General features: G+C 31.4%; 1 protein-coding gene across 1 annotated transcript in view; it reads left to right on the forward strand.

The window, feature by feature from the left end:
* The window catches only part of USH2A (usherin), a gene marked incomplete at its 3' end in the record, with an annotated part of 798,897 nt that overhangs the window by 100,197 nt on the left and 686,588 nt on the right, over positions 1-12,112 (forward strand). The window contains exon 9 of the mRNA XM_081297837.1: positions 789-882. Coding sequence (XP_081153963.1) covers positions 789-882 — 94 coding nt within the window. The remainder of the gene's footprint in view (positions 1-788; positions 883-12,112) is intronic.

Below are 12,112 nucleotides of genomic sequence, written 5' to 3' on the forward strand. Positions count from 1 at the left end.
TAGTACCAGACAGTTTGTAAGTAAGGCTTGGGTCCAGAATTCATGGTTCCATAGTTGTTTTACTATAGAAGAAAGATCTGCTACACCCTTAGTGTTCTTAAATTTCAGATCATAGCTTAGAACATGACTTACAATTTTTTTTAAAAAATTGATAGCTTTAAAACTAGGCAGAATACTGTCTAATATGGAAATATGCATAGATTATATTCACAATTGGGTTGTTCTAGAAGAATGACTTGACTTGAGAATAAGGGATATCTTTAAAAACCAGAATATATGAAAGCTTTTTTTTTAAAAAAATTAAGCAATAGCATAACGAAAAGCTAATGTTATTTAATTATCCACCATCTGATTTTGAAAAAATTACAAAATATTGAAATTTATTAACTTCATTCTAAAATTTGTTCTGAGTCTTAATTCGTAAACCGTACTTTGAGTAGTTTCAGTAAATGCCTTTTCTTAATGTGTTTACTATATGTATAGCAGGTATGCCTTTCCTTAATGAGTTTACTATATGTATAGCAGGTGTACACCATCTTGCTCCCATTTCCAGGGAGGCTTGAGAATTACCCTTAAAATCCAGTGCAGTCTGCATATTAATGATAGTACTTCTAGGACCTCAGGATTAATTCAATACTTTCATGAATAACCACACAGGTTAGAGAGAAAATGATTTTGCAATGATCAAGTGTGCTTGACTTTCTGGTTATAGTCACATAGAGTATGTATTCATAGGGCCTTCAGCATATTTATGTTGACTTGTTGTGTGATGACGTTCATGTTCACAGATGTCAGTGCCATGGTCATGCTAGTAATTGTAACACAACCAGCCAGCCCTATACATGCCTCTGCTCTTGGGAAAGCTTCACTGAAGGACTTCACGTGAGTTCTATTTTGTGCATGAAAATCTAACAAAAAATTAAAAAAAACACCTCTCAGGAATTGTGAATATACATTTAATTTTGGTTTAACTTCTAAGTGTATGTAAAAATAAATTGATATGAACCCCAAATATTAATTATTACAGAGAAAGTTTTTATAGAGAAAAAAATGTTATCTATAAGATCAAAAATTTTTAAAATGAAGAGGAATTGCCAATGAAACAAAACCCTAAGAGTTTCTATTCCTTTTCTTTCTTGATTTCATCATAATTACTATATTATTTTCAAATATTTGTCTGAACAGCCTAATGCTAAACAACAACAAAAAATGGTTTCTACATCTAAAAGACATTATCATAAGTGTATCTATGATAAGTCTTTAGATGCAGTGCAATCTTTATGTTGTCAAGACAATCAAGATTAACTTATTGCTGATATGAGCAATTTTATGTAATTAACATGAATATGTATAGTAAACTGACTTAGGAGTGATGTTACCTTGGTTTGTCTATGATGGTCAAGGGACATTTCATAGTTGAGGTGGAAATTTATTTGTGTATTTAGGAATAGCAGTAAATGAAAAAATTAAAATTTGAGAGAGATTGGTTGATAGAAATGTCCAACATTGATATCACAATAGTCAATATTGTGAGGATACAGTAGCAGTAAAAATCATACTAATAGTATACTAAAGTGGACAGTATGGAGGAAATGGTATTTCAGGCAATTGTCTGGCAATGAAGGCAGAGACATACTTCATGGTCTTCACAAAAAATTAACATGGATTAAACATTAAAATGAAACAATCAATATATTTATTACTGTAAAGAAGAATATTTTAAAATTTAAAGTGAAGGTCCTTTATAAGCTAAACAAATAAAATACAAAGGGAAACAAAGATAACTGGAGCCAAAAAGAAAATTAATGAGTTAATCTATCAATATCTAAAATTCTGAACAGTGCAATGATTAACATAACTACAGTATAGTGACAAGTGATAGATTAATCGAAAATAATTACATCATATTAAAAGTTAGATTTAAGGTCCTAATACACAAAGAGCACTTAAAAATATTAAGAAAAATAGAACAGCTCAATAAAAGAGAGCAAATATATGAATAAGCAATTTAGAAGGGAAGAATTGATAATATTCAACAAACACATAAAAGATCACTCAGCCTCAGTTTTAATCAGGAAAGTGCAAATTATAATAAAATATTGTTTTTAATTTCTCAAATTAACAAAACATTTAAAGATTGATAACATCTAGGACTTGCAAGAATGTAACCTTGTATACATCATTGATGGGAATGCAAATTGATATAATATTTTTGGAGAATAATTTTACCATATCTATTATAACTAATGTTGCAAGTACAGTAAACTACATTATACAATTCCTGTCCTTGTCAGTTCTCTCCTGACAAGTGTATAAAATATGTTTGTATCCTTTTTGTTACATAAATACAGACTCACATATTAGTTTGTCTTAGCTTTTCACATGGTATTATTGTCTCATAGACTTGTATGCAATTTGCAAAATTATCTTCCTTTTAGATCTTGCCCTCTACTTGTGTTTTAACTAATCAGTTCTTTATGCAGTTAATTTTGGAATATCAGTAAATATCTCATTTAAAAAAATCATCTGTCAGTGTTTTGGCAAACTATATTTTTGTTCTCTGAGATTGCTCCTCTGATCTAATTTGCTTTTGACAATCGCATGAGTTCAACATAGTTCAATGGTGGAACACTGTCTCAAGTGCAGACTTCTCCAGCACATCCACAATGCTGTCCTGTTGCTTGGCTTCATCTCAGAGCCTTTGCTTTGGTTATGGCCTCTTTTCTATTTGCCCAAATCAAAACTTTCATGTTCTCACTTTGATATTCCTTTGAATTTATTTTCCAGATCACAGCTGTATACTGCTATTGTTTTTATTTATACATTTAGTCTCCACTGCTAGTCAGTAATTGTTTTTAAAGAAGAAACCTCTTTCATTGTTTTGGGTTTCTAATGTCTACTGTCTTTGAAATTGGTTTTATGAGCATATCATGAGAAAAAGCATTTGTAAAAAGACTGGTTTTTTTAATTTGCTTGTATGGCTTATTATACTTATTATAATACAGGTATATTATATATTGCAAAAAGAAAATGAATTTGATTCTTTTTTATTGAACCATAACTGTGTTTAAATTTTTGCCAATTTGATTTGTTCTAGATTTTTAAGTGACATTTATTCTCTATTTCCTATTGTCTTCTTGTGATACCTTAAGATGGACACTTTTTCCTTTGCTTCTTATCAGTGGTTTCTTTTATTAATTTTTTTTCCTTCATTCCCAAACCCACTAACAGTCAAAGTACAAGATGCTCTGGGATGAATTTAGTATCTTGGACTGAAGATACCTAGTATGTGTAAGCTAAGGCATTGTACTGGGTATTCTCTTTCATGTTAACCCTAGCCAACACTTTCTTAACATAGTTTATTTTTAGCTTTTCCTGTTTTATGTTGACTAGTCTGTCTCAACCTGCCTCTCACCCCTTTTTCTTCCTCTCTACTCCTTTGATATCATATCACATTTTTCCCCTCTAATTGCTTACACTGAAGTGCTTAGTATTTTATGATTCTTGGGTGATTTCTTGCCTTTCCTTTAAAATAGAGGCATTCAATGAATCAAGGTTCATGATTGGTTTCAGAAGTCAGGTTGGGGTTTTCAGACTTGGTCTTAGATGGCGACTGCTGGATTATGAATTCATGTACTAAAGAACTATAATTTAGACTGGGAGAATATGTCTTAATGCTTCTTATTTATATAGTAAGCATATATTGAAAAAAAAATCAAAAACAAAAATGTAGAATTTTATTATTTCCCTCCTCAACATGTTTTGATCATTCATAAATTTAAGCACAAGTAAAGAAGCAACAAACACAATTTATTTAACAAATTTTGGCAAATGCAGCTGAAGGAGAAAAGTCAATAGACTATTAAGGTGAGTGATTTCTAAGTTCTATGATATATTCAACAATGTGTTAAAAAAGAGAAATGACTTTATAAAAGCATTTGTAAGAATGATGTGCTCATTTCATTAGGTTCAGCATATTTTAATATATGTGGGGACTTCTGTATCTGAGAAAATTTGTCTCACAATCATCTGAAAATATACTTAAGTGCTTTTTATGTTGTCCTACTTTTTAAAATAATACATTTCAATAAAAGCCATTCGTTTCCTATTGGAAACCATGTTATTTTTAAAGACCTGGATATAATCCAAAAAGAATGTCTTCAATTCACAGTATTATTCTAGCCATTGATAATATTACTCAATAAACATAGCTTCTTTGAATTACATTACAGCCATTTGGCAAACAAAAGAAAATGTAAGCCTTGAGAATATGCCAGTTCTTGGCAATTGTCTTTTCTATGTTTTTAGAGGAAGGAAAAATGAATGAACCAGAGAGAAAGGAATAGAATGGTGAATTCAATTCCAAGTTGCCATTCTAGGCCATTTTATTTATGAAACATTCTTCAATTTTTTAAAAAGTTGATGTCACAAATATGTGGTTCCAGTGTGGGAACAATGGTTATACTCCTTTTGACTTATTTTTCAGTGAGAATTTTCACTTTCAGATTTATTTTGGTTTTTCTTCATCAGAAGATAGACCAATACTTTGTCTATCTTTCCATGTCAATGACTGATTAACTCATGGTGGCAGTTACCTACTCTTAATAGTATCATGCTTCTGTTCACTACCATATTCACCACTCCATAGAGTTGGAGATCTCACATAAGTAAGCCATCTGGCCTTCTGTCACTTTTAGCTTGGGAGATTGATAAAGTAAAACTTACTGATAGATTGAGAAACTAAAAGACTACATGATTAATTATTCTTAATATAGCAAGATCAACTATCTATTCCTATGCCTCTACCCATTTCTAACTAATATGTTTTATCCCTTCATAAAAATAAGAACTGAGGAAGGCCAAAAACCTTAAGAAAATGCAATAACAAAGACCCCAAAGATTCTGAAATAAACTTAAAGCTACACATTATTTTCTTAGTTATTACATTTTGTTATACCTGAATATATACTTTGGGAAGGCTCAGTGGCTGTCTTTAGTATTATTTACCTAGAAACCCTGATAAATTTTGAGATTGTGTTGACAATTTAAGATTTTGAAGTTAATTTATGTTATGTACTGTAAAAAATAATGTCATACTTTATCAATAGAGAATGCATTAGAGTACTTGTTACATGTCTTCGCAAGAATCACTGAAACAGTGAATGATTAATTTACTGAGCCTATTTTTGGATTGATCTAAGGCAAAACAAATCCAGAAGACTAGATAGTGTTCATTAACTTATAAAGAAAGTTAAATTTTTCAAAATAGAATTCATAATTACACAATATTGAGCTTGTATGATTCATTAGATACCTCACAAATAAGAGACAAATAATTTTAAATGATTAATTTTATTTTATTTTTTTTTTTATTTTTTATTTTTTTTTGATAACAAATAATCATTGCTGCTGCACATGTATCTTTTGAACTTTTCCTATTGAGATAATTGTAGATTTATTTGGAATTATTAGAAATAGTGGAGATTTCACATACACTTAACCCAGTTTGGCCTGTGGTAACATCTTATAAAACTAGTGATTTTTATTTTTTTAAATGATCTCTCCTTATCCACGGTTTGCATACCATAAAACATATGTACTTAAATGTGTAGTTTGATGAGTTTTGGTGTATGTATCCTTTTGTGGAACCACCATCTCAATTAGGATGTGAAAAGTTGCCCTCTCCCCACATGTTCCTTTGAACTCAGTACTGCATACCCTGTATCCCACCATCCCCAGCCCCAGGAAAACAACCAACAATCTCTTATGTGACTATAGATTACTATTTTTCTGTTCTAAAATTTTGTTTCCTGGAACTATTCAATATGTATTCTTTTGGTACATAGGCTTTAAAATCTCATTCCACCCCCCTCCTTTTTAGATCATTTCCTAACTACTTGCATCATTAGTTTTATTGCAATAAAGTACTCTGGTCCACTTGGTCTTTAAGTCCATTATAACTATTGAAGTGTATGTTAGGTTCATAGAAATAGAATAAAACCTAGAAATTGAAAGGTTGGACTTGGATATTATATGTTAATTAATATGATGATATTGCCTTGACACCTGCTACTTCTTGATTCTCTTTTCATATCTAGTGCTTTCTTTACCTCGTTTAAGAGTTCAAATTTGGTAGAATCTAGCTTTAAGAGAACTGTTATCAGGTAAAACTTAAATCCTTCTGGACTTTCCTTTTCCTTTAACATCTGTGTTTACCTTTCATGGGTTCTGGCCAAGAGTGACGTGATGACCCGGTGCCTCAGCCAAGCAGTGGCACTTCATTGGCTACTTAGATATTCTTCCATCATTGTGTGAAATCATTACCTGCAAGGGTAGCCAAGCATGTATGGAGCAATTTATTAGTGACCGTGAATACTTCTCTTATTTTTTGGTTCTAATTTGTGACCCTTTTATAGCATTAATCTTGGATTTTATGAATTAACTACAATCAAGCTATCAGTATACATTTTTGTTAGTATTATAAATACCAGAGGCAGCTTGAAACATTTTATATAATAAGCTTTACTCCCATTCAATAATTTGAATGGTGCCAACATCATAATCTATGATGCTTATTATGTAAATGAATATTTCCTGATATTTTAGAGAATATGTTCCTTTAGACTCCTAAGTCCAAAAGTATGAGTCATCATGAATAATTTGCATCATATTTATATTGTACATCAGTCTTTACCACTCCTTATTTTTTCTCTGCTTCCAAAAAGGCTTTATTTCAAATGAATTTCATTTTTGTTTTAATTTTTATAATACTGGTGAGTTCCTTTTTCATTTAACTAGCATTCAGGCAGTTCATACTGCAGAATCTCTTTGATGTACATTTAGTGAGCCAACTACAGGGATTTAATTTCCTGTCTGACACTCTGATATTATTAATCTTTAAAAAACACTTGCACTAGTTTTTTTTCCCTGAAATAGGTCTGTGCATAAGTGAATTTAAAATGTAAGCTCAAAACATGGAAAAGAAGATATTAAAATTGGGACAAACTGATACAGTCTCACAAAAGACACAAATCGTGATAATAAAACCCAAGAGATGACATGATTCTTCTGAATCCCAAATAGGACAAGTAAAAGAAATACATACATAGGTCCAATCTAATAAATCCATTGATCACCAAAGTCTAAGAGTAGATCCCAAAAGTAGCCAGAGAGAAAAAGACAAATTATGAGACATGCGTTTAAAAGAAATTGGTGATATTATATTTCTCACAGCCATTAAAGCCAGAAGACCAGAGTGTAGTATCTTTGAAATACAGAGTAAAAACAACCCACAATTCTAGCTAGAGTGACAATTAAAAACAAAGAATATATTTTATTGCAATAAATATATGTCAATAATATCAGTAGTAGAAATCTGCAAAAAGAATTATTAAAGAATATATATCAGGGGCTGGGGATGCGGATCAAGTGGTAGAATGCTCACCTAGCATGCTTGAGGCACTGGATTCAATCCTCAGCACCACACAAAAATAAAATAAAGATATTGCGTCCACCTAAAACTAAAATAAATAAATAAATAAATAAATAAATAAATAAAATTTTAGAAAAGAATATATTTCATAAAGAAATATAATATTCCCTGAACAAAGGCCTGATAAGCAAAAAGGACTGTGAGCTAGTAAACCAGCAAATCTGTAGTAAATGTAATAAGTATTGACTATATTAAATGATCATATAAGTAGGGAAGAATATAAGCATAGCAAGGTATCATAATATAATCCTTAAAATCAGCATTTAAAGGGAAGAGCCAAATCCAGCCTCACTTTCCAGCCATCCTGTCTTGACTGGAGGGAGATGGGTACTGAGAAGACTTGTAAAACTTATAGCCTGTGGATAAGGGATCATTAAAAAACTGGCATCTAAACAAAGGAATATAGAACTCTTCGCCTCACCATACACCTTATTACCACATTACTAAAGGACTACCCAACAGCTCCCTTTACTCACTATACTATGCTTTGATTTTAACAACAACAAAAAAAAATTACAAGGCATATTAAGAGGCAAAGAAACCTGGTTTGAAGAGGTAAAGCAAGCATGAAAAACCAAATTCGGACAGGCAGGTTTGTTGGAACTATCCTACAGGGAACTTCAACAACTGTGATTTGGTTAAGGGCTTTCATGGGAAAAGCAGACAGCATGCAAGAACTGGTGGGTAAAATAAGCAGAAAGATGAAAATTCTGAGAACTAAAGAAATGCTAGAGATCAAAAACATGGTAACTGAAGTGAAAACCCCTTTGATTGTTCCATTGTAGATGGGCCACCACAGAGAAAAGAATCTCTGAACTTGAAGAAGGACAGTAGAAACTACCAAAATAGAAAGGCAAATAGAAAAATTATTTTTTTGAGAACAAAAGAAAATTAGGAGAACCTGTTGCAGATAAATATGTGTTGAAAAACATTTAAAACTATTTAGAGTGGGAAAATGATGCAGGTCAGAAAATTCAGATCTGTATAAGGATAAGAAAAATAGAGAAAACATAAATAACATAACTATAATTTTTCTCATTAATTAATTTAGTTTGTTCAACATAATATTAGCAACAGTGTGTTCAGTAATGATACCTTAGGTATAAGGGACATGAATGAACAAAATGATAGAAGGGATAGGAGGGAGGAGCTAGGGATACTTTATTATAAGGTACCACCTTCATACCACCCTTGATGTGGTATGAAGTTTTTTTAAAGTGGACTTGGACTAGTGGTAAGTATATATTACAAGCTCTAGGAAAGTCCTTAAAAGAGTAAAAAGGAAAAAAAGAAGTATAATATGCTAAGGAATGAGATAAAAATTACATAAAAATTTAAACCATAAAAGACAGGGAAAAAATAGAAGAAAAAAATAAAAACAAAGAACAATGAAAATGAATAGAAAACAATAACAAGTATGGTAATACGAATCCAAATATGTCAGTAATTTCTTTGAATATCAGTTGTTTAAATGCAGTAGTGAAATGGTAAAGATGGCCTGAGTGCATCAAAACATAAAATTCAACTCATTCCATAATGTGCACATCACTCCAATATTAAGAACCAAGATACTATAAGAAAACTCATGAGTAACATCTTTTTTGAACACAGATGGAAAAATTCTCAAAGAAATAGAAAATCCAGCAGTGTGTTAAAATTATAGTGTACACCACAACCAAGTGGGAGTCTTCCAAGTTATGCAAGGTTATATAGAACTTTCACAATTGTCTAATGTAATCTATCATATCAACTGGTTAAAGATTAAAAAATCCTATAGTAGATAGTGGCACATGCCTGTAATCCCAGCAACTTCAGAGGCCAAGGCCGAAGGATTGTGAGTTCCAAGCCAGCTTTAGCAACTTAGTGAGAACTTGTCTCAAAAATAAATAATAAAAAAGCGGGGATGTGACAGTTGTAAAGGGCCCCTGGGTTTAATCCCCTGTACCAAAAGTAAAGTAATAATAATAATATGATAGCTTAGATAACTTTCTGCTTTTATAACAGAATACTTAAGACTGGATAGTTTATAAAGAAAAGAGATTTATTTTGGCTTACTTGCTCATGGTTCTAGAAGTCCCAGACCATGGTACTGGTGACCTTGGCCAATGGTGACAACTTCATGCAATTTCAACTCATGGTAGAAAATAGAAGAGCAAGTGGGTGAATATGAAAGACAATGATAGTATAAAGCAGGCTAGATGATTTATTTTAATCTATATTTGCAAGAAATAATTCATTCCCATGAGGATTCATCCAGTCTGGTGAGAAAGACAGTAGCTCCTCTTAAAGGCTCCACTTCCTCACACAGCTGCAACGGCAACCAAATTTCAATGTAAGTTTTGGTGGGGACAAACCACAACCAGACCATAGCACAGGATCATGTCAATAAATGGAAATAAAGCATTTAAAAAAATTCAACATGCATTCATGATAAAAATTCCCAGCAATTTATAAAAATAGAACTTCCTCAATTAGTCATAGAATGTATATAATAACCTAGAGTGAATACAAGCATAATGTTGAGAAATTAGAATATTTCCTGCTCAGATAAGGAACAGGATGGGAATGTTCCCTCTTACTACTACTATTTAACATCATTTGAGAAGCCCTGGTTAGAACAATAAGACAAGCAAAAGAAGCAAAAGGTCTACAGATTTGGAAAGCAGAATTGAAATACTTGTTTGCAGATATAGTGATCACCTACATTGAAAATCTGAGAAAAGTAAACAACAGAAAGTTCTTGTAATTAATAAGAGATTAGAACAAGATTGCAGGATATAAGGTTAATATTAAAAACAAAACAAAACAACAACAAAAAAACACTATTGCTTTCCTATATACCATCAATAAACAATTTGAAATCAAAACCAGAATATCCTTACATCAGCTCTTAATAAAAAATTTGTGTGTAAATACTATAACATATATGTTACATCTATATAAGGGAAAAAACCCTACAAAATCAATGCCAATGAAAGAGATCAAAGAACTAAATGGAGAGAGATTTCATATTACATAAAAATTTAAACCATAAATGACAGGGAAAAAATAGAAGAAAAAATTAAAAACAAAGAACAATGAAAATGAATAGAAAACAGTAACAAGTATGGTAATATGAATCCAAATATGTCAGTAATACAGATAATAGGAAAATTCAAAATTTGTCAAGATGGAAATTTATTCAACCTGATCTATAAATTCAATATATTCTTAATAAAAATCACAAAAAAATATTTTGAGGATATCAATAAGCCAATTCCAAAGTTTATTCAGAGAGGGAAAAAAATCCAGAATAGCCAACATAACATTGAAGAAGAACAACCCAGCTTCAATGTTATTGTAAGGCTACAGTAATCAAGACTTTTTTTTTTTTTTAATCAGCAAGAGAATAGGCCAACAGAATAGAGAGCCCAGGAAGAAACCCGTATAATCAACTGATCTTAGATGAAAGACCCAAGGAAGTACAGTGGAGATTAAGCAATATTTTCAACCAGTGATGATAGAGGAACTGGACATCCCATGTAAAAATAAATTTTACATAGATTTTACACTCTTCACAAAAGTTAACTCAGAATGTATCATGTACCTAAATGTAAAATAAAAAACTATACCATTCTGAGAAGACAAAATAGAAGAAAATCCAGATGACCTTAGTATAATAATGACTCTTCAGATACAGATAATAGGCATGGTTCATGAAAGAAATAATTGATAAACTGAAGTTAATCGAAAAGTTTTAGAGTTGGGGGTATACCTCAGTAGTAGAGTACTTGCTTAGCATGCATAAGGCCCTGGGTTCATTCCTACCACCACCACACACACACACACACACACACACACACACACACACACAACAAATAAACAAAAAACCCACCCCAAACAACCTTTGTTCTATAAAAGTATTAACAGAATGAGAAGATAAACTTGGACTGGGGATGTGGGAATGTGGCTTAGTGGTAGAGTGCTTACCTAGCACATGTGAGGTACTGGGTTCTATCCTCAGCATCACATAAAAATAAATAAAATAAAGGTATTGTGTTTATATACCAAAAAAAAAAAACCCAATTGTTTTAGAATAATAATCACTCTGCCACTTATATAAATTTTAAAAACATGCAAAACAATGCCATGTGATACATAAATATGAGGTGTAAATGGAGATGCTTCTGCGTGGATATTACTAAATTCAGAAATATTATTGGTGGAGGGGAATATATATGAGAGTAATTTTTAAAAAGTGATAAAAATGTACAATTGTTAGCTTTTATATTACATATAAACGTATTTACCTTAAATATTGCAAAAACATTTTCCCACTATGATTACTAGCATATCGGGAATATATCACCTGTGATAAGTATTTTTATACTATTACTAAAGACAAAGTGGTGGTGACTCTCTTCAGTCTGGGGCAACCATTACTAAATCCAATATTACTGTGTATGTTTATAATTCTCCTGCAAAGATCAATCATTTGGTAGCTTTATTCATGCAACAAATATTTATTAAGTGTGTTGAATGTGTAGAACATTGTTGCTAGATTATAGCCATTCTGTCTTGATTACAGATGTAAATATTTGAAAATATTGAAGGATATTTGTGAAATACAAAATAGATTCC

This window comes from Spermophilus citellus, assembly GCF_964194105.1.
Source record: "Spermophilus citellus genome assembly, chromosome: 6".
NCBI classification, from domain to species: domain Eukaryota; kingdom Metazoa; phylum Chordata; class Mammalia; order Rodentia; family Sciuridae; genus Spermophilus; species Spermophilus citellus.